Genomic DNA, 20,663 nt, shown 5'->3' on the forward strand with positions numbered 1-20,663 from the left:
AATATCTAATTTACTCTTCATCATTCATTCCTTGAACATGAACACTTTGCATGAAATTCACCCCAGGCACTGGGTCCCACAAGGCCTATGCACCACTTAAATTTCACTTAAACCTTTAAGTGATATATAGAGACTAGTGCAAGTTATGTATTTTACTTCACTTAGTGGAAATAGGCTAGCCATTTTCTGTGCATAGTCAGTTTGTCTTTTCTCCTCATGCACTAACACATGCTGCATACAGAGATTCAGGAATAGGCTTAGTGGAAAAGAGGATATATTGTGAGATACCAGGTTTATTATTTGGATACTGACTGGTGACTATTTCGATCTTCAGACTCCCTCCTTAACTGCCATCCACTGAAGAGTGGATATAACAGCAGTTGGGTGGACAGAAGATGCTACCAGCTGTTATGTCTGTGGTGAAATTGATCTTAATTCACAGGATCTCCAGCACTACACTAACTCTTGAGTGCTGAAGTCTCTTTTATTAGCATGTTTGAGAATCTTCCCTGAAATGATCTTTTCCAAATTATTTTCAATTTAACTAGGAATGTTAGGTGGTTTCTTGTTTCTGGATTTTTTTTATTAAATGTGAGGCAACCAACCAGAGTATAGAAGAGGCAAGTGCAGTGAAAGCCTCCGACGCTTAGTTTTGCCACCCCCCAATTGAACAGCATGCCTGCAGAGCTGTTCCAGTCCTGGGTTCCCCACACCATTCTGCTGTTTCATATTAATTCTGACCAGAGCTGCACTTCTGCAGTCTGTTATTCCAGTCCCCCCCCCCGCCCCGGTCGGTGGATACCTTTGTAAGTTTGTCCTGTGGAGCAATAAGAGGTGCTGCTGTCGTAAGGCAGCACTGCGGCATTGTTCAGGCAGCGGTCTCTCCCCTCCCCATGGTGAATTTTGGCTTAGTTTGCCTGGACTAGGGAGTGAGGTGGTAAATTCTGGAGCAGTGGTGGGGTCCTTTACAAAGGTTAAGGGCGCAAAGGAAGGCTGGGTACTTATCCTGTACCTGAGGCCGCCCATGAAAGGGGCAGTTCCCTGTGTTCAGGGGCAGCACTGTTAGCCCACGGTAAACTGAGGCACAGAAGGGCGGAGTGGTCAGGTCATACAGCAAGTAGGTGGGGGATGGACCCAGGACTCCTAGCTCGCACAGGGCAGGGGCAGGACGCGCCCCCTTTCCTGCTATATCACACCCCTCCCCCCCCGTCACCCTACAACCCCCAGCCCGCCCCACGTGGCTGCCCTGCCTGCCTTACAGCCACACTCGCTGGCTCCCAGCGTTCCGGAGAGGCCGGGGGCGGCCGCTCTAGCTGGCTGGAGGCTGTCTCTATGGTCCTTGGCGCGGAGCGGGTCCTCCCGGGCGGCAGGGGGCGCTGCGGCGGGCGGGTCTCGGCGGGCGGGGCGGCCGCCGCTGGCTGCCATGGACGCGCTGTGCAGCGCCGACCCCCGGCCCCGCGGCCAGCCGCCCCTGGGCTCCGGCCCGGAGCCGGGCCCGGGGGCCTCCCCGCTGCCCTGGGCCCGCTTCTCCGCCTGGCTCGAGTGTGTCTGCGTGGTCACCTTCGACCTGGAGCTGGGGCAGGCCATGGAGGTGAGGGGGGGCCGTGGGGGCGGGGCCACGGAGGTGAGGGGGGTCTCGGGGGGCGGGGTCCGTGGGGGGGTCTCGGGGACGGGGCCACGGAGGTGAGGGGGGTCTCGGGGGGCGGGGTCCGTGGGGGGGTCTCGGGGGCGGGGCCACGGAGGTGAGGGGGTCTCGGGGGGCGGGGCCATGCAGGCGGGGGGCTGTGGGGGGATTCGTGGGGGTTCGGATGGTGGGGATCATGGAGGTGAGGGGGTCTCGGGGGGCGGGGGCCATGGAGGTGAGGGGGGGCTCTGGGGGCGGGGCCATGCAGGCGGGGGGGCCGTGGGGGGGCTCGGGGGGGTTCGGAGGGTGGGGATCATGGAGGTGAGGGGGTCTCGGGGGCCGTGGGGGGGTCTCGGGGGGCGGGGTCTCGGGGGGGTTCAGAGGGTGAAGGCCATGGAGGTGAGGGGGACTCGGGGGGGTGGAGGCTGTGGGGGGTGGGGCCATGGAGATGAGGGGGGGCTCGGGGGGTGGGGGCCGTGGGGGGGGCTCGGGGGGCGGGGCCATGGAGGTGAGGTGGGGCTCAGGGTTTTGGGGTGGGGGGCCATGGGGCTTGGGGGGCGGGGGCCATGGGGTGGGGGGGACCCTGGAGAGAATAGGGGGTGGGCTGAGGGGGGATCTGGGGCTGAGGGGGGGTCATGGGGCCACAAGGTGAGGGGGGCTCTGGGGCCGAGGGTATGGGGTGAGGGGGACCCTGGAGAGAATGGGGGGGTGGGCTGAGAGGGGCTCTAGGGCCAGGGGTCATGGGGGTACAAGGTGAGGGGGGCTCAGGGGCCATGGAGATGGGGGGCATGGGGTGAGGGGGACACTGGAGAGAACAGGGTGGGGGGGCATGGGCTGAGGGGGGGCTCTAGGGCCATGGGGAGCAGGGAGGGTCATGGGGGTACAGGGTGAGGGGGGCTCTAGGGACATGGAGGGGATGGGGTGAGGGGGGTGCTAGGGCCTGTGGGGTACAGGATGAGGGTATGGAGAAGGCCAAGGGGTATGTGGTGGGGAGGACATGCATGGGCGAAGGGGGGCCATGGAGGTGAGTATGGGGGGGGGATCTGAGGGGAGGAAGCCATGGGGTGAGGGGGGTTGGGAAATACCCCCCTCACCCTGGATGGCAACAATTGGCAACAAAAATGATTAGGGGACTGGAACACATGACTTATGAGGAGAGGCTGAGGGAACTGGGATTGTTTAGTCTGCGGAAGAGAAGAATGAGGGGGGATTTGGTAGCTGCTTTCAACTACCTGAAAGGGGGTTCCAAAGAGGATGGCTCTAGACTGTTCTCAATGGTAGCAGATGACAGAACGAGGACTAATGGTCTCAAGTTGCAGTGAGGGAGGTTTCGGTTGGATATTAGGAAAAACTTTTTCACTAGGAGGGTGGTGAAACACTGGAATGCGTTACCTAGGGAGGTGGTGGAATCTCCTTCCTTAGAAGTTTTTAAGGTCAGGCTTGACAAAGCCCTGGCTGGGATGCTTTAGTTGGGGATCGGTCCTGCTTTGAGCAGGGGCTTTGACTAGATGACCTCCTGAGGTCCCTTCCAACCCTGATATTCTATGATTCTTGTAACAACCTCTTATGTACTTGAAAACTGTTATCATGTTCCCTCTCAGTCTTCTCTTCTCCAGACTAAACAAACCCAAATTTTCAATCTTCCCTCATAGGTCATGTTTTCTAGACCTTTAATCATTTTTGTTGCTCTTCTCTGGACTTTCTCCAATTTGTCCACATCTTTCCTGAAATGTGGCGCCCAGAAATGGACACAAAGCTCCAGTTGAGGCCTAATCAGCGGAGAGTAGAGCAGAAGAATTACTTCTTGTGTCTTGCTTACAATACTCCTGCTAATGTATCCCAGAATTATATTTGCTTTTTTTGCAACAGCATTACACAGTTGACTCATATTTAGTTTGTGATCCCCTGTGACCCCCAGATCCCTTTCCGCAGTATTCTTTCCTAGGCAGTTATTTCTCATTTTGTACGTGTGCAACTGATTGTTCTTTCCTAAGGGGAGTACTTTGCATTTGTCCTGATTTAATTTCATCCTATTTACTTCAGACCATTTCTCCAGTTTGTCCAGATCATTTTGAATTTTAATCCTATCCTCCAAAGCACTTGCAACCCCTCCCAGCATGGTATAGTCCGCAAACTTTATAAGTGTACTCTCTATGCCATTATCTAAATCATTGATGAAGATGTTGAACAGAACCGGACCCAGAAACGATCCCTGCGGGACCCCACTCATTATGACCTTCCAGCATGACTGTGAACCACTGATAACTATTCTCTAGGAATGATTTTCCAACCAGTTATGCACCCACCTTATAGTAGCTCCATCTAGGTTGTATTTCCCTTGTTTGTTTATGAGAAGGTCATGTGAGACTATCAAAATCCTTACTAAAGTCAAGATATACCACTTCTACGGCTTCTACCCTATCCACAAGGCTTGTTATCCTGTCAAAGAAAGCTATCAGGTTGGTTTGACACGATTTGTTCTTGACAAATCCATGCTGACTATTATTTATCACCTTATTATTTTCTAGGTGTTTGCAAATTGATTGCTTAATTATTTTCTCCATTATCTTTCCAGGTACAGAAGTTAAGCGATCTGGTCTGTAATTCCCTGGGTTGTCCTTATTTCCCTCTTTATAGATGGGCACTATATTTGCCCTTTTCCAGTCTTCTGGAATGTCTCCCATTTTCCATGACTTTTCAAAGATAATTGCTAATGGCTTAGATATCTCCTCAGTCAGCTCCTTGAGTATTCTAGGATGCATTTCATCAGGTCCTGGTGATCTGAAGACATCTAACTTGTCTAAGTAATTTTTGACTTGTTCTTTCCCTATTTTAGACTCTGATCCTACCTCATTTTCACTGGCATGCAGTTCTTGTCCTTTAACAACAATATGCATGAAGACTAGCCTAGTTTGTATTGTGGATCCATCAGATGGAATGGGAACTCTTAATACACCTTTACAAGCTGTCAGTGTAGCCTAGGGATTGCACCTTTCCAAATGTTGCATGATTTCTATGCTGATATTCAATCAGTCTTGAACATAAAGCGTTCCATTGGCTTAAGTCAGGGCCTTGGTGGTGTTCAAACATATAATAGTTGTTATGAACTAAAATAGGTGCTACGAAAGGAGGCATCAGCTGATGCAGGAATCAGATATAATTAAACTGGTTATGAGTCATGCACCAGCATGTTTCCTCAAATAGTCACTTCATAGGCTATCTCAGTTCAGGGCAACTGCACCTGTATTTCCCCTCAGTGGTCCAGCAAGGGCACGCACTCTCAGACTTCCAGTTCTGCAGCTGTTGCCTCTCTTAGGTGGAGAACTGTATCTCCCTCCCTTCTGACCAGGGTATGTCCCGGCGGAACAGTTCCAGGCCTTCGCTGTATTTCCAGCACAGATAGTCTGACTAAACAAACCTGCTTGCTTTCTCTTCAGAGACTGATAACAATGATTGTCAACAGTTGTAAGTTACTGCACAGTTCTTTCTAAGCAAGCCAAACAGAAGGTAAAAAGCATTACAGAGAAGAGACATTAAAACAATAAAAGAACTTACACACATGCTAATAAGCTTATCTGGAACTTCTTAATTCCTAACATGGATTCTGGCAGATGAGTCCTTCAATCCTCCACCCTAGAGGAGACCCTATAGTTACCAGTTCATCACAACTCCAGCTCAGAACAAGCACCCAGTCTTATGAGGCCTCAGTAGGTGAAGTCCATCCAATCCTTCCCTAGGGATTGGGGCCGTCCGTGGACCAGAGGTCCTGTCTGTTTGCCGTATGAGGAGGAGGGCCCTAAGGCACTTTAGACCCAGGCTTTGCATCCAAAAGTCTCTTCTTTGTCTCTTGGTCTCTGGTGAATTCAGTTTGAACTAGTATATGTATATCTCCCTGGGGGGGTGGGTTCCAAGCCTGATAAAGAGTGAAGTTCATGAGCATCCCCCCTTCCTACTAGAGAAGATATGTACAATGTCACAACACATACACAATTACATTGTTAATACAATGTACCCCAAAGATATTAACCCTAGCAAATTTATATTAATTCCATAAGGCTTGTTCAGGATGTTACAGGATATTGTCAGTCTGTCACCCTGACAACAAAAATAGCAGGAAAAATTTCAAAATATTTTCTTATCTTTTTTTGTTTTTCTCCCTCCAGTTAATAGTTTGGAGTCTGTAGGTGCTGTTGGGAACAGATCTTACTAGCACATTGCTATTGAACTCTGCAAGGGCCCTGACTGCTCGGCTGCTGCTGTCATAGAAACAGACAGTGGAGTGCTGAAAATGGGGTCTGGTAGTTATAAAATAACCCATTTCACAAAAGCACAACCCCTCCCTCCCTAAACCCCTCCAAACACAGGCGCTTTGTGCAGCAGGGGCTATTTTAAACTACCAGACTCCATATTCAGGGATACAGTTTGTGTTGCTATGACAGCAGCAGAGCACTCGGGGGCCCTTGTAGATTTTAATGGGGGAGCCGTAGTGGAATGGCCTGTTCTCAACAGTACAAGCAGGCTGCACGCTGTTAACTTAGCTTTGGTGGGAGAGCTCCTACTTCACAAAAAATACCGAGTGACTTCAGCCAATTGGGGCTTCTGTTTAGATTTCAAGGGATACAATGAAAAGTGCCTTTTTATATGCAGTACATTTTTGCAATTGAAAAGTGCTGTATCCTAAATATTCTGGATTTTTTTTTCCATCGACAAGGTATTTAATTAGTATTAACTTATTCCCAACTTCCTCCTGGGTGGGCAAGTATTCTTAGCTCATTTTATTACGGAAGAAGAGGTATAGATGTTAAGGATCAGACTTCCAAAAGTGACCTTTGATTTCTGAGTGCCTCAATGTTTGGGTAGTCCGCCTGAGACATTTGGGCCAATTTTCCAAACTGCTGATCGCCTGCAGCTCCAATTGAAGTAAATGCTTAACATCTCTGAAAATCAGCCCCAAAGTGTTTCAAATAAGGGGGCCAAGCTCAGTGTCCACATTTGAGAATTTTGGTTTGAGTGGCTTGCCGGAGGTCAGAGAAGAGGTGATGTCAGAATTAGAATTCTGTTCCTGTGTTCCAGTCCAGCACTCAGAACACAAGTAGTAAGTCTTCCAGGAAGAGTGGTTGTACTGGATTCATGAACTGCTCGTTTGGCTGATCATTTGAGAATGAATAGACTTCAGGCTTGCAGGACTCCACTCTTGTGGCACCCTTTGCTCTGTGTGATAAAGTGGGAGTTACAGAAAGAAAACTGGACTGAAGATCAAATTGGTCATAGCCATATGAGTTTGAAGTTAGCTGCTCATTGCAAAAATACATCAAGCATTTTATGAAAATAATTATGCTCCTCCTGTGCAGCTCTAATGCATCACATCTTGGGGTCTAAAAGCATAATTTTTTGGCCTTGTTTTTAATCACACATCTGCCCCTTCACCGCTGCACTGTACCTGTCATAACTTCACTCCAGGTGTTTTATAGCTTATTCCCTTTTTGTGTGGTGAGGCTGTACTGTAAGCGTAGTCTCTAATAGTTAACTTGACTCATTTTCAGAAGCTGATTAGGCCAGCCTGCCAAAGAAGCTATGAGAAATTACTAGAGCTAGGACAGGCTTGATCCTGTGAACCTTCAAAGCTCTGGCTTGGAGCCCAGAGTAGCTATTAATAGACAGGTAGGAGAAGCCAAGTTTTGAAAACAGCTTCTGATTTGCATACCAGGTGGTTCTCATACTGCCCTGAAACAGAACTACCTCCTGAGACACTCAGAATTAGACTGTGCCTAGAAAATCCCTGTCTTGCAGGTCATCCAGTGCTAGATGCTTTCTAAGTGCCAGTAACCTGCCTCCCTAAAATTCCCCCCTGCAATTTCACTTGGCTACATTATTCTTCATTTTCTGTCCAGAAGGGCTGTTTGGGGCAGCTGCTGTATGGTTTATTAATGAAGTGTCATAAATACTGTAGGATCCATCTGGGTAAAAGGTGGGATATAAAGCTTAATATCATTATTGCTGTGTCAGAATTCCTCACTTCTCTTTGTATTTGTGATTGAGATTATTGTTCTGGAAAGAACCTGGCTGGTGTATGTCAGTTGCACACAGATTTCTGTACTTGCCACTGAGCTGAGAAATGCTGAATGAGTTTACTTCTCCTTAGTGGGTTACACAGTCTAGAGGCACATAGAGCAGCACTTAAATATTTCAAGTACAAAATGGAATTTGTTTTAAATTTAGATACATAGAATCAGTCTAGGTTCTTTTGCATTTGAAGCATTAGGTGACAAATCCCATTGACCTTATAGCATAATTCTTTAGGCATTTGAGGTTGAAGTCCAACATACAACATGCCTCACCAATCTATTAGAATTCTTTGAGGGTGTCAACAAGCTTGTGGACAAGGGTGATCCAGTCGATATAGTGGACTTCGATTTTCAGAAAGCCTTTGATAAGGTCTCTCACTAAAGGCTCTTAAGCAAAGTAAGCAGTCATGAGATAAGAGGGGAGGTTCTTTTCTGAATCAGTAACTGGTAAAAGACAGGGTAAGAATAAAGGATCAGCTCTTACAATAGGGAGAGGTAAATAATGATGTCCTCCAGGGGTCTGTACTGGGACCTGTGGTGTTCAACATATTCTTAAATGATCTGGGAAAGGGGTGAACGGTGAGGTGGCAAAATTTGCAGGTGATACAGAACTACTCAAGTTTCAGAGTAACAGCCGTGTTAGTCTGTATTCATAAAAAGAAAAGGAGTACTTGTGGCACCTTAGAGACTAACCAGTTTATTTGAGCATGAGCTTTCGTGAGCTACAGCTCACTTCATCGGATGCATAGCATATCGTCTTCTGCAGTTTCCACGATATGCTATGCATCCGATGAAGTGAGCTGTAGCTCACGAAAGCTCATGCTCAAATAAACTGGTTAGTCTCTAAGGTGCCACAAGTACTCCTAGAACTACTCAAGATACTTAAATCCAAAGCTGACTGCGAAGAGTTACAAAGGAATCTCACAAAACTGGGTGACCGGGCAACAAAATATAAGATGAAATTCAATGTTGATAAGTGCAAATGAATGCATATTGGAAAAAATAATCCCATCTGAACATACAAAATGATGGGATCTACATTAGCTGTTACCACTCAAGAAAGAGATCTTGGTGTCATTGTGCATAGTTCTCTGAAACCATCTGCTCGATGTGCAGCGGCAATCAAAAAAGCTGCTAATGTTCGGAACCATTGGGAAAGGGATAGATAATAAACCAGAAAATATCACAATGTCACTACATAAATCCATGGTGCACCCACACCTTGAATACTGCATGCATTTCCGGTTGCCCCATCTCAAAACAGATGTATTAGAATTGGAAAATGTACAGAGAAGGGCAACAAAAATGATTAAGGGCATGGAATGGCTTCTGTATGAGAAGAGATGAAGAAGATTGGGACTGTTCAGTTTAGAAAAGAGACAGCTAAGGGGGGCGTGTATGATAGAGATCTATAAATAATGAATGGTGTGGAAAAAGTGAATCGGGAAGTGTTATTTACCCCTTTACGCAACACAAGAAACGTGTCACCTGATCAAATTAATAGGCAGCAGGTTTAAATCAAACAAAAATAAATACTACTACACACAACGCACAGTCAACCTGTGGAACTTGTTGCTATGGGATGTTGTGAAGGCTAAAAGTATAACTGCATTCAGAAAAGAATTAGATAAGTTCATGGAGGACAGGTCCATAAATGGCTGGTAGCCAAGATGGTCAGGGATGGAATCCCATGCTCCAGGTGTCCCTAAACCTCCAACTGACAGAAGCTGGGACTGGCTGGCAGGGCTTGGATTACTCAAAATTGTCATGTTCTGTTCATTCCTCTGAAATGAAGGCACTGGCCATGGTCAGAAGACAGGATAACTGGGCTAAGTGGACCGCTGGTCAGACCCAGTGCGGTCATTCTTATAAGTTTGCAGTTCCATTGCAGTGGTCACAAGATATGGTCCCCTCTGCAGCCTTCTGAACAATTGGACCAGTTTAAAGAAACATAGGTGGCTTCTTAGCCAGGTTCAAAAGCAGAAAAAACCCCTATAGATATAGGCCCATGCTTAAGTGCTGTCCTTAATGGAGATATTTTCCTGAATTGGGGCCATAAAGAGAAAGGGACTTAGAAACAATTTCAGGCTGAATGAGGATAGTTCTGTCTGGCTTGCTCTAGAGAGCACAGTCATCAAATCAGCAATCTCTGCTATCAGGTTTAATCTTCAGGCTACTTAGTAGTTAGTTTTTAAAGTTCACAAGAACTGCTAGTTTTTAAACCAGGGATGTCAGAATTAAAATGTGAACGATTCTTTGTTTACAGATCGGTTTATCTCATAAATGTGGCTTCTGCCACAGGCTGCCTTTTGATAACTCACTGGACTATGAGGTTCTAAATGGGTATGTTTACCTGTTAATAGTGTGAGCTGGAGTCTGTGGATTATATAATCTGATTTTTTCTTCCAGCCGGGAAGCAATGTACATTAAAACCATTGGCCTGGTGGGGGTGAGTTTGGGGGAACGTAGCAGTGGCCGGAGTCTACAGCTTGTCATCTCTTGTTTGCTTTATAGTTGGTGTATCCTTATGACTTCAGACTGACCGAAAAAGAGGTAGGATCATTTCTTCTGTCTTCAAGATCAGTAGGTATGGTAGAGGGTGTCTTACAATGTGTTCTTCTTTGTTACAGAAAACCAACATCTGCTACTTGTCCTTCCCAGACTCCTATTCAGGTAGGTGGCATCTGTGGGCTCTGCATGGAGAATGGGGATGGTTCCTGTTGTTGTGAAAGAGACATTAAGGTTCACGTTAGAAAGAGTGAGTCAGCATCTGTAATGTAGCAGAGAGAACAATGGGCTGTATCTTCCAGAATGAAGACCTCAGAGAGCACTCCGGCATCAGGGCTGCCTGGAGCGGTTTCCAGTTGAATTTTGATCCGTATCTAAATAGATGCAGAACCTGTGATCTAGCGGCTGACTGGAGAATTTCACTATGTGCAAGCTTTACTCATGCTTTTCAGGTGCCAGAAAAAGCATTAAAAATAGTAATGAGGGCTAAATTTCCCCGGACTTGCAGCTGTCCATGCAGAAGAGGGCTCAGCACAGAGAGAAATGTACATAGCTTTTTCTGTGGAAGGGGTTCTCTCAGAACAAAACAAAACAAATTCAAAATCTCTGTTTGCAAATCAGAAAGATAGCTATGAGATGGAAAGCTGTATTAGGCCACTTCCAGTAAATCCCTCCATGATTGTTTCCTACATCTGCTCTCCAGGGCTTTGGCCAGTTGAGTTTTAATTGTCTTTAGAGATGGTGCTTCCACCACTTCTTTTCTGAGCCCTTTCTACGTCTGCTGTCCATCCTAAATTTTTCTGTTCTTAGTGTTATCCCTTTATTTCTAGCTGTGCTCCTTCATAGCACACACAATAATCCTGTTCCTTCCTTGGGGCATAAACATCTACCGAAATGTAAAGGGTGTGTCACATCTCACCCCTATGTAGTGCGTTAGTCATTGATTAGCCTAAATGATTGTTTAGCCAAGTTTTACATATGTAACTCTTTCATCATAAATCAGTCCTCCCAGCTTCCTGCTGTAGTTGCTGTGGCCTGCACATGTATATCAGAGATGAGAATGGCAGCATGGTAGAACTCTGTGGGTGGCATTTTGCCCATCCTTGGACTGTCTAGTCAGTTTTCCAGAGTCTTGAATATCAGTCCCAGTTTGGCTCTCCTTTCACATGCATGATGATGATTTGGAGCCTAAAATTATGTGAACTCACTTTGCACATATTCTGTCAGTGTGTGTTTCTGCCCGTCCCGTCCAGTCTGGGGTATCTCTGGAGAGAATTTCATGTTCTTGTACCACGTGCAAAGTGTTCTCAGTGTGGGGGTTCCCAGCTGTGGAACTCACTCAGCTTGGCCATTTGCCGGAACAAATACATCCTGGCTCTCGGGCTATGATGCACTGGCTGTGTTTTCAGCCAAGCCTTTATACAGTTTTGGATTAAAACTATATATGTGTAGGTTTCCAATCTGGTGGATGATAGGGGGGAGGGCTGCAGCTGCTCAGTGTGGGCAGTACTGGTTGATGTCTTTAATGTTCCCAGCAAATGAGTGCATAATAAATACATCAGTACAAATTCCTGTGATGTGCTGCATCTCGTTCCTAATTGATCCTACTGTTTTGCTGTTACTCCCACTTCTAATTTGAGTTTGATATATTTTAACGTGGTTTTTACTTCCTTTGATTATCAAAAATATTTAAGTCCCTAGTCCTTTCTTTACTGAAACTTCTTCTTGAGTGTGTGTGATCTTGTCTCTGTCTCAGGTAGCCTAGGAGATACTCAATTTAGCTTCCGTGTCCGTCAGTCTGGGGGGCAGAGAAACTCTCATTTTGGGGATGATGGCGAATATAACAGAGAAGCCCCCCTAACACTACAGGTCAGTTATTGCTCAGAATGCAGCTTGCACCTGCGAAATGAACAGTAGCATTAATGTGTGTAAAAACAAAATGTGAACATGGATGTCTTTTTACTGTAAATAATTGTCCTGTTTGTCTGAATTTTGCTTGAGGCCACGGGAGTAATCACAAAGGGGTAAATGTTCAGCATAGGGATTCCCATTCATCTTAATGTGAGTAGAGGGACGTACTGCCAAGGATTTAACCTCTCTGTGGGAATCAAGATGTGATGTGTTGGAATGAACCAGGCTGAAGGAGTGTTATTGCTCCGCTCAAACAGAGGACGAAAGTTAGAGCCCTGGTGACCTAGAATAACTTTCTACCCCTGGAGTTCTGGTCTGTGATTCTCTCTTGTATTGGTTAGTCCATTTCACACAGAGAAGGTAAGCGTGGTCAGGTACTGATTCTCCTACTAGAGCAGGAGTTTGTCCTTATTTTCTCTTCCTTCTTCTCCTGTTTGGTGCCAGGGTCCCTCAGGTGCCCGTGTAAAGTTTCTTAACAGCAGCTATCATATGCCGTGGGGCGTGACTCATGGTGACTGCTGCGCAGAGAAGAAATTCTGAGAATATTCTGGCCTCTCTCATCACCTAGTGCTCTCACAACACACACAGTCGCATTGCTCTCCAGTCAGCAAGGGAAGGGGGCCCGCTCAGAGATTGCACCAAGTGGTGCTAAAGAACTGCCAGGGGAGCAAGACTGCTAAAAAACTAGATGCTGCTCCTGGGAAAGTAATGCCTGATGTGTTAGAAATGCCTAGATCAATAGAACCTTGACACGCCAAGGAATAGTAGGCCTGGTCCACTGTGCTGGTAATTGGACTCCATCTCTGTCCCCGTGCCAGTTGTGGGAATTTAAGGATGTTGTAAATGCCAGATAGCTGTGATGGATTTTTATCAAATCCTGCGCGGGGTTTTTTTTGTTTTGTTTTTTTCCTTACAAGCTCGGTCCTTCAGGTCCTTCGTCAAAGCTACTGTCCTGGTTAAAGCCAGAATGATGTTGACTCAAGAGTTCGTCTGGAGAGAGTGCTATTGAGTGGTGGAGGGCAGGCATGTCTTCCTCTTAGGAGATGATGTGTTGCCCCCACAGCACTCCAGGCCCTTCTCTATCCAGAGAGTGAAGCTGAAAAATCAGATAAGAGCTTGGTACATAGCAACAGGGAGTTACCAGGATTAGATCACTGGGCAAGCCCAACTGGTTTATTTCAATGGGAACAGCAAGTAACCCTTTTAATAAGGGCCACAGATGAAATTACAGTAGTGGGTGTAGTACAAGGGGCTGGGTGACACCCTGGAGTTCAACTCCTTATGTTGCAATTGTGTATTCAGTGGGCCCAGTCTCATCCCTACATGCCCATTTAATAAAATCTGCCATACAGTTTGTCATTGACAGTTGCCTCAAAGCGAAGACCAGGCCTGGAGTAGTGGAGGGTGCTGTAGTTCAGGGCTGAAGTGTACTTCCCGATCTCTGAGACGAGCAGTGGTGGGCAATCTGCAGCCCATCAGGGTAATCTGATTGTGGGCCACAAGACATTTTGTTGACGTTGACCGTCTGCAAGCATGGCTCCCTGCAGCTCCCAGTGGCTGCAGTTCGCTGTTCCGGACCAATGGGAGCTGCAGGAAGCAGCAGGCCACAGGGACGTGCTGGCCACAGCTCCCATTAGTCGGGAACGGTGAACCGCGGCCACTGGGAGCTGCAGGGAGCTGTGCCTGCAGACGGTCAACGTCAGCAGAATGTCTTGCAGCCTGTAATCAGATTACCGTAATGGGCTGCCTGTGGCACACGGGCCACAGGTTGCCCACCACTGGACTAGAGGGAGGCTCAAGACTGGTGACGGAGGTAGCAGGTTCCTTGACAATGGTATTGTTGACCTTTCTTGCAGCGGGAGTCAGCTCATTACTTTGGCTATGTGTACTTCAGACAAGTCAAGGACAGCTCAATGAAGAGAGGTTATTTCCAGAAGGTGAGTATTGAAACTAGGTAGCTTGCTACTTTAAAGCAGTATATAGCTGTAAAATGGCATCTATCCATAGTTCTTAACAATCTCACCATTCCCTTCAAAGACACCAGAAATGTTCTTCAAGGAAACAGGAAGGGCCACAGGGAAAAAAGCTGCCACAGCTGGATTACGTGGAAAGCGTAGTCCAAAACAAACCTGCAAGAGGCTGCCATACTAGATAAATCATGTAACCAGTGATTTACAAGCAGTCAGTGCCATAAATTCCTGACAAATCCCTGAAGGAACACCTCCCTTCCCATACACTCCAGCTTCAGGAGCTCAGAGATGGTGTATTTTGTTATTTGTATGATGGTGGCACCCACGATGTGTTGGACACTATCCAAACGTAGGGGAATACACAATTGGTGCCTCAAGGAGCATGGAATTTCAGACTAGTTCTTTTTCTCAAGTCTAGTGAAGGAAGATTTTCCAATTCATTGCAGGCATCCATTTCTCATCTTTATCCATTGAATTACCAGTTTTGTTTTGATCTTCCCATCAAAACTAAAATGACCTCCTGTAAAAGAGTTTGAACCAAAGGGGAATGAATATGCTTTGCAATAGGCCAGTCTGATAATTTGACAGAAGAGTGAGGCTGTTTTGCCCCTGACATCCGATGAAGTGAGCTGTAGCTCACGAAAGCTTATGCTCAAATAAATTGGTTCGTCTCGAAGGTGCCACTAGTACTCCTTTTCTTTTTGTGTTTTGCCCCTGTAATTGTTTTGTGCACTACTCCTCTTCTATCCTGCTCTGTGCTCATATCCTGGAGTATCTTCCAAAGAGCACTCTTAACACACTCATCAACTTGTATCCCCAGTAGAATAATGGATCAGTCACAGAGAAAAACAACACTTAAGATCAGGAGGATAATGGAAAATTGCACAGCACTGGAGAGTTTATGTAAAACAGCTCTTGCCAGGCTTTTGTGATAGAAGTACAACAGTAGAGGGTAATGTGAAAGCATTGGATAATATACACTGTCACACTAAGGGCTACTCTGCACTTCCTCGGCACAGCTGCACCAATGCACTTGCACCACTGTAGTGCGTCTGGCGAAGACATGCTATGCTGACGGGAGAGCGCTTTCCTGTCTGCATAATTACTGCACCTCAATGAGAGGCGGAAGCTATGCCAGCAGGAGAGCGTCTCCTGTCAGCAGCAGGGGGTGGATATTGCTTTAAGTCGACATAACTTGCGTTGCCTGGGGGGATGGTTTTTCACACCCTTGAGCGACGTAAGTTACATTGACTTAAGTGGTAGTGTAGAGAAGCTCTTAGATGGGAGTAAAACGGAGGGCTAGACCAAATGGCAAAGTACTGAATTGGAGAAAGGGTCCAGTGGTTACTGAAAAGATTTGAGTTGGATCTTTGTGAATAATTTGAAAAGCAGAGTAAGCAGCACACTGAGGGGATACTGAATTGGAAGGTGGTGTAAAAACTAATGACAGGGAGATCAGAAACATGAGCAGAAAAAGCAAAATGACATTAACTTGGAAAGATGATCTGTCATTTCCCTGATTCCTGCTCTGCTGGTTTGCTCCTCTGCGCCTGGTCTCTAGTTCTACTCGGTACCCTACTCCCTCAGGTAGCTCCTGGTGTGCTTGCACTGGCAGCTTCGGACCTACTGGCAATTAATGGCTCTTTACACTGGTGATCTTTTTTCTGCTGGGCTGCAGACTCGTCTCTTATGGTTGCAGTGGTCCCTAGTGGAGGCTGCTAGACTGGCTCCTTCCATCTTACAGCTGCTTCTACAGACATCCGGGCTCTTTCGTGAGTGTGGACGGCTGGAGAATCCAGCACAAAATAACCATCAAATGTTCCACAGACTGTGAGCACTGGAAACAACATTTTGGGCAAAATAGATTCAGCTTCTGGGCTCCTGGCAAGAGTCCATTGTGGACCTCCGGTGGGCAGTGTCTGGGCACCTCTTGTAGATGGCGTGCTAGAAGTGCTGACGATGTGTATCTATTTCAGTCTCTAGTGCTGGTGTCACGCTTGCCTTATGTGAACCTCTTCCAGTCTCTGCTGCAGCTGATTGCTCCTGAGTACTTTGACAAGCTGGAGCCATGCCTGGAGGCAGGTAAGCAGAATGGGTGGACAGGAGGGTTTTGTAACGGGCATAAAAATCTAATATTAGTAAATGTGGAGGCAGGCGAGAGATGTATGCCATGGAAAATGGGAAAAACCATGGATAAGCAAAGTGTTGCAGAGCTGCACGTTACTAGTAGGAAGAAACATAAATTAGTTCCATTACACAAATCTATACATTACACATGCACAGCTGTTGAGACCATTATTAAGGCTGGAAAGTCAAATGCTCAAAAGTTAGGACGTGCAAGATTTAAGGTGGTCTGTGCAACCTTAATTTGGATCCCTTGTGTGCACAAATTATGATATAGTCTTTAATCACATGATCATATACTATTTTTTCCACATTCTCCCTGAGGCACAGAGAGAGTAAGGTCAAAAGTATCCACTTAATTTCGGCATCTAGTTTGAGAAACCTAGGACCTAATTTAATCAGAATACTTAGTGTTATATATCACTTTGTGTATTCAAAGCACAGCTCCCCTTGACTTCAGTTGCTATTGTGAGAGCACAGGAATGACAGTCTCCCAGCTCTCAGTTATTGTCCCTGGACTTAGCTAGCCCCTAGGAGCCCAGAGCTGCTATGCATAAGAACATAAGAGCGGCCATACTGGGTCAGACCAAAGGTCTGTCTAGCCCAGTATCCTGTCTTCCGACAGGGGCCAATGCCAGGTGCCCCAGAGGGAATGAACCGAAAAGGTAATCATTAAATAATCCATCCCCTGTTGCCCATTCCCAGCTTCTGGCAAACAGAGGCTAGGGACACCATCCCTGCCCATCCTGGCTAATAGCCATTGACCTATATACCAATAACCTATCCTCCATGAATTTATCTAGTTCTTCTTTGAACCCTGTTATATAGTCTTGGCCTTCACAATATCCTCTGGCAAGGAGTTCCACAGGTTGACTGTGCGTTATGTGAAAAAAAAAAAAAACAACTTCCTTTTGTTTGTTTTAAACCTGCTGACTATTAATTTCATTTGGTGGCCCCTAGTTCTTGTGTTATGAGAAGGAGTAAATAACATTTCCTTATTTACTCTCTCCACACCAGACATGATTTCATAGATCTCTATCTATTTCCCCCTCAGTCATCTCTTTTTCAAGCTGAAAAGTCCCAGTCCTATTAATCTCTCCTCATACAGCAGCCGTTCAATACCCCTAATACTTTGTTGCCCTTTTCTGAACCTTTTCCAAGTCCAATATATCTTTTTTGCGCTGGGGCGACATATCTGCATGTAGTATTCAGATGTGGGCATACCATGGATTTATATAGAGGCAACATGATATTTTCTGTCTTATTATCTATCCCTTTCTTAATGATTCCCAACATTCTGTTCACTTTTTTGACTGCCGCTGCACATTGAGTGGATGTTTTCAGAGAACTATCCACAATGACCCCAAGATCGGTTTCTTGAGTGGTAAGAGCTAATTTAGACCCCATCATTTTATAGGTATAGTTGGGATTATGTTTTCCAATGTGCATTACTTTGCATTTATCAACATTGAATGTCATCTGCCATTTTGTTGCCCAGTCACATAGTTTTGAGAGATCATTTTGTAGCTCTTCGCAGTCTGCCTGGGACTTAACTATCTTGAGTAGTTTTGTATCATCTGCAAATTTTGCCACCTCACTGTTTACCCTTTTTTTCCCAGATCATTTATGGATAAGTTGAATAGGACTGGGCCCAGTACAGATCCCTGGGGGACATCGCTATTTACTTCTCTCCATTCTGAAAACTGACCATTTATTCCTACTCTGTTTCCTATCTTTTAACCAGTTACCAATTCATGAGAGAACCTTTCCCCTTATCCCATGACCGCTTACTTTGCTTAAGAGCCTTTGGTGAGGGACTGTAACAAAGCGAAGACTCACCGGTGTGGCACCTCTTGCTGGTCGTCTTGGGAACTAGCTCCTCAGTGTATGGAGGGCCCTCTGCAGGCCAGTGTCCCTTCTACCACTAGCCCCGTGTCCCTTCTGGACCCCAGTGCCCTTTACCTCGGGGTTCTGCCCACCGCAGTACCCCCACTCTCTGGGTCTCCTCTCCCAGGGGAACCCTCTAAGCCCACCTTGCCTCAGTGGCTACTGCCAGTCATCATCTAGCCCCCGCTCACTGGGCAGACTGCAGTTTGTAATGGCCACTCATCATTAGTAAGAGGTTAGGACCTGCTGCCTTTGCCTATCCTCGGGCAGCCGCTCTGCAGCCCCAGTACCTCTGTAAGCCTTCACCAAGGCCTGCAGCCTGGGGGTTTACCAGGCTGGAGCTCCCTTTGCCCTTCCCCAACAGTGCTCTACCTCAGGTACCTTCCTCTCAGGCAGCTAACCCTTCCCACTCCAGGGTTACAGTGACACTCCTTCAGCTCCTGGCTCACAGCCCCTTTATCAGGGCCAGCTGGGCCCTGATTGAGCTGGCCACACCTGTGGTCAGCTACTCACTCAGCTTCCCACAGCTGTTCTCACTCCTCTTATATCGGGAGGGGAGTAACCACCCCACTATAGGGACCTTGTCAAAGGCTTTCTGAAAATCTAAATACACTGTATCCACTGGATCCCCCTTGTCCACATGCTTGTTGACCCCCTCAAAGAATTCTAGTAGATTGGTGAGGCATGATTTCCCTTTACAAAAACCATGTTGATTCTTCTCCCAACAAATTATGTTAATCTATGTGTCTGACAATTTTGTTCTTTACTATAGTTTCAACCAGTTTGCCCAGTACTGAAGTCAGGCTTACTGGCCTATAATTGCCAGGGACTTCTTTGGAGCCCTTTTTAAAAATTGACGTCACATTAGCTATCCTCCATTCATTTGGTACAGCAGCTGATTTAAATGATTGATAGGTTACAGACGACAGCTAGTAGTCCTGCAATTTCACATTTGAGTTCATTCCGAACTCTTGGTGAATACCATCTGATCCTGATGACTTATTATTGTTGAGTTTATGAGTTTGTTCCAAAACCTGCTCTAATGACACCTCAATCGGGGACAGTTCCTCAGATTTGTCATGTAAAAAGAAAAGCTCAGGTTTGGGAATCTCCCTAACATCTTCAACCATGAAGACTGATGCAAAGAATTCATTTAGTTTCTCCGCAGTGGCCTTGAGTGCTCCTTTATCATCTTGATCGTCCAGTGGCCCCACTGGTAGTTTAGCAGGCTTCCTGCTTCTGATGTACTTAAAAAAATCTTCTGCTATTACTTTTGGAGTCTTTGGCTAGCTATTCTTCAAATTCTTTTTTGGCCTTCCTAATTATATTTTTACACTTCATTTGCCAGAGTTTATGCTCCTTTCTATTTTCCTCATTAGTATTTAACTTCCCCTTTTTAAAGGATGCCTTTTTGCCTCTCATTGCTTCTTTTACTTCATTGTTTAGCCACGGAGGCTCTTTTTTTGGTTCTCTTACTAGCAAGCAGAGTTAGAGACCTTGTCCTGTAATAAAGACCAGGAGCAGTGGTGATATGTTCACAGCAGGATTCACAGAGACTACCTAAATTGGCTGCCGTTGTCTCTCAGGTTAAAGTTTTGCCTTTGTCCATGTTTTTGCAGTGTGCAATGAGATTGATCAGTGGCCACCACCGGTGCCAGGACAGACACTGAACCTTCCTGTGATGGGAATTGTCATTCAGGTACATTCTACTGATATTTCACTCTCAAACGCTCAAGCCACAGGCATTGATGGACACTGAACCAGAAAGGTGGCATATTTCTTTTATATTCCTTTGGATGTTAATGTTCCTGATGGCTCTAAATTCTTTCCCTTTGTTCCTAGTCTCTGCACATTTAGACATAAACAGGAAGTTTGCCTGCCTGCCAGCTGAACCCATCTGCCCAAATAACCTCTCTGTGTTCCTGTTTGTAACCTAGGTGCGAATCCCATCCAGGGTGGATAAACCCGGATCAAGTCCCTTGAAGCAGTTCAATCAAGAGGTGAGATGGAGAAGAAAGTGGTGTAAAATGGCCCAATAGCAAGCAGAGTCTAGATCACTGAGTAAGAGCAGGGTGCTGTAGAATTGGAGCTCTTTGGAACTTGTCCAATGTGCTGCCTGGAACAACAGCTTCCTAAATATTCCTCTCATGTGTTTTCACTAAACTCTTCAAACTCCCACCAAGTAAGAATGACACTAACGCCTGCCTGGGCAGAGAAATCCCCAAGTGATGCTGCTTCAGCCTCCCGGATAATTGTACATCATTTCTCCTTGTTCTGCCATCTTAACCCCTGCCAATAATCCCTTCTCCTTTCCTCCTTTGTGCTATTACCTTTCATGCATTTCTGGACTCTTAGCATCCACCACCTTCCCTGATTATCATTTTCCCAAGCTCTGCTTGGATTCAGTGGGAAGGTTTCTCAAGCTTGGAAGACCAAGGTTTTTTGGCTGGCTCCTGAGGTAAGAAGTGAAATTCTTACACCTTGACTGGCTCAGCAGTTTACCCCCTGTCAGGGCTGTCCACGTTTGCTCCTAGCTTGGTTCTCCAAACATTATCTTTGTCTAAGCTTTTTGAT

General features: G+C 46.2%; 2 protein-coding genes across 5 annotated transcripts in view; one reads left to right on the forward strand and one right to left on the reverse strand.

Moving 5' to 3' along the window:
• The first annotated feature begins 1,383 nt into the window (after positions 1-1,383).
• Positions 1,384-20,663, forward strand: part of DENND6B (DENN domain containing 6B) — a 37,306-nt gene continuing 18,026 nt past the window's right edge. Inside the window, exons 1-8 of one of the 4 annotated variants that reach the window (XM_043521857.1) lie at positions 1,384-1,591; positions 10,204-10,242; positions 10,320-10,362; positions 11,954-12,066; positions 13,965-14,045; positions 16,055-16,160; positions 19,709-19,788; positions 20,027-20,089. In XM_043521857.1, the coding sequence (XP_043377792.1) occupies positions 1,424-1,591; positions 10,204-10,242; positions 10,320-10,362; positions 11,954-12,066; positions 13,965-14,045; positions 16,055-16,160; positions 19,709-19,788; positions 20,027-20,089 (693 nt within the window). In that variant the 5' untranslated portion in view covers positions 1,384-1,423. The remainder of the gene's footprint in view (positions 1,592-10,203; positions 10,243-10,319; positions 10,363-11,953; positions 12,067-13,964; positions 14,046-16,054; positions 16,161-19,708; positions 19,789-20,026; positions 20,090-20,663) is intronic. The other 3 variants (XM_037889485.2, XM_043521840.1, XM_043521849.1) reach the window with 3 other exon arrangements.
• Positions 12,176-20,663, reverse strand: part of GCC1 (GRIP and coiled-coil domain containing 1) — a 62,846-nt gene continuing 54,358 nt past the window's right edge. The window contains exon 14 of the mRNA XM_043521760.1: positions 12,176-13,204. The gene's annotated coding sequence lies outside the window, so the exon portion shown is untranslated. The remainder of the gene's footprint in view (positions 13,205-20,663) is intronic.

Source organism: Chelonia mydas, chromosome 1, assembly GCF_015237465.2.
Source record: "Chelonia mydas isolate rCheMyd1 chromosome 1, rCheMyd1.pri.v2, whole genome shotgun sequence".
Taxonomy (NCBI): domain Eukaryota; kingdom Metazoa; phylum Chordata; order Testudines; family Cheloniidae; genus Chelonia; species Chelonia mydas.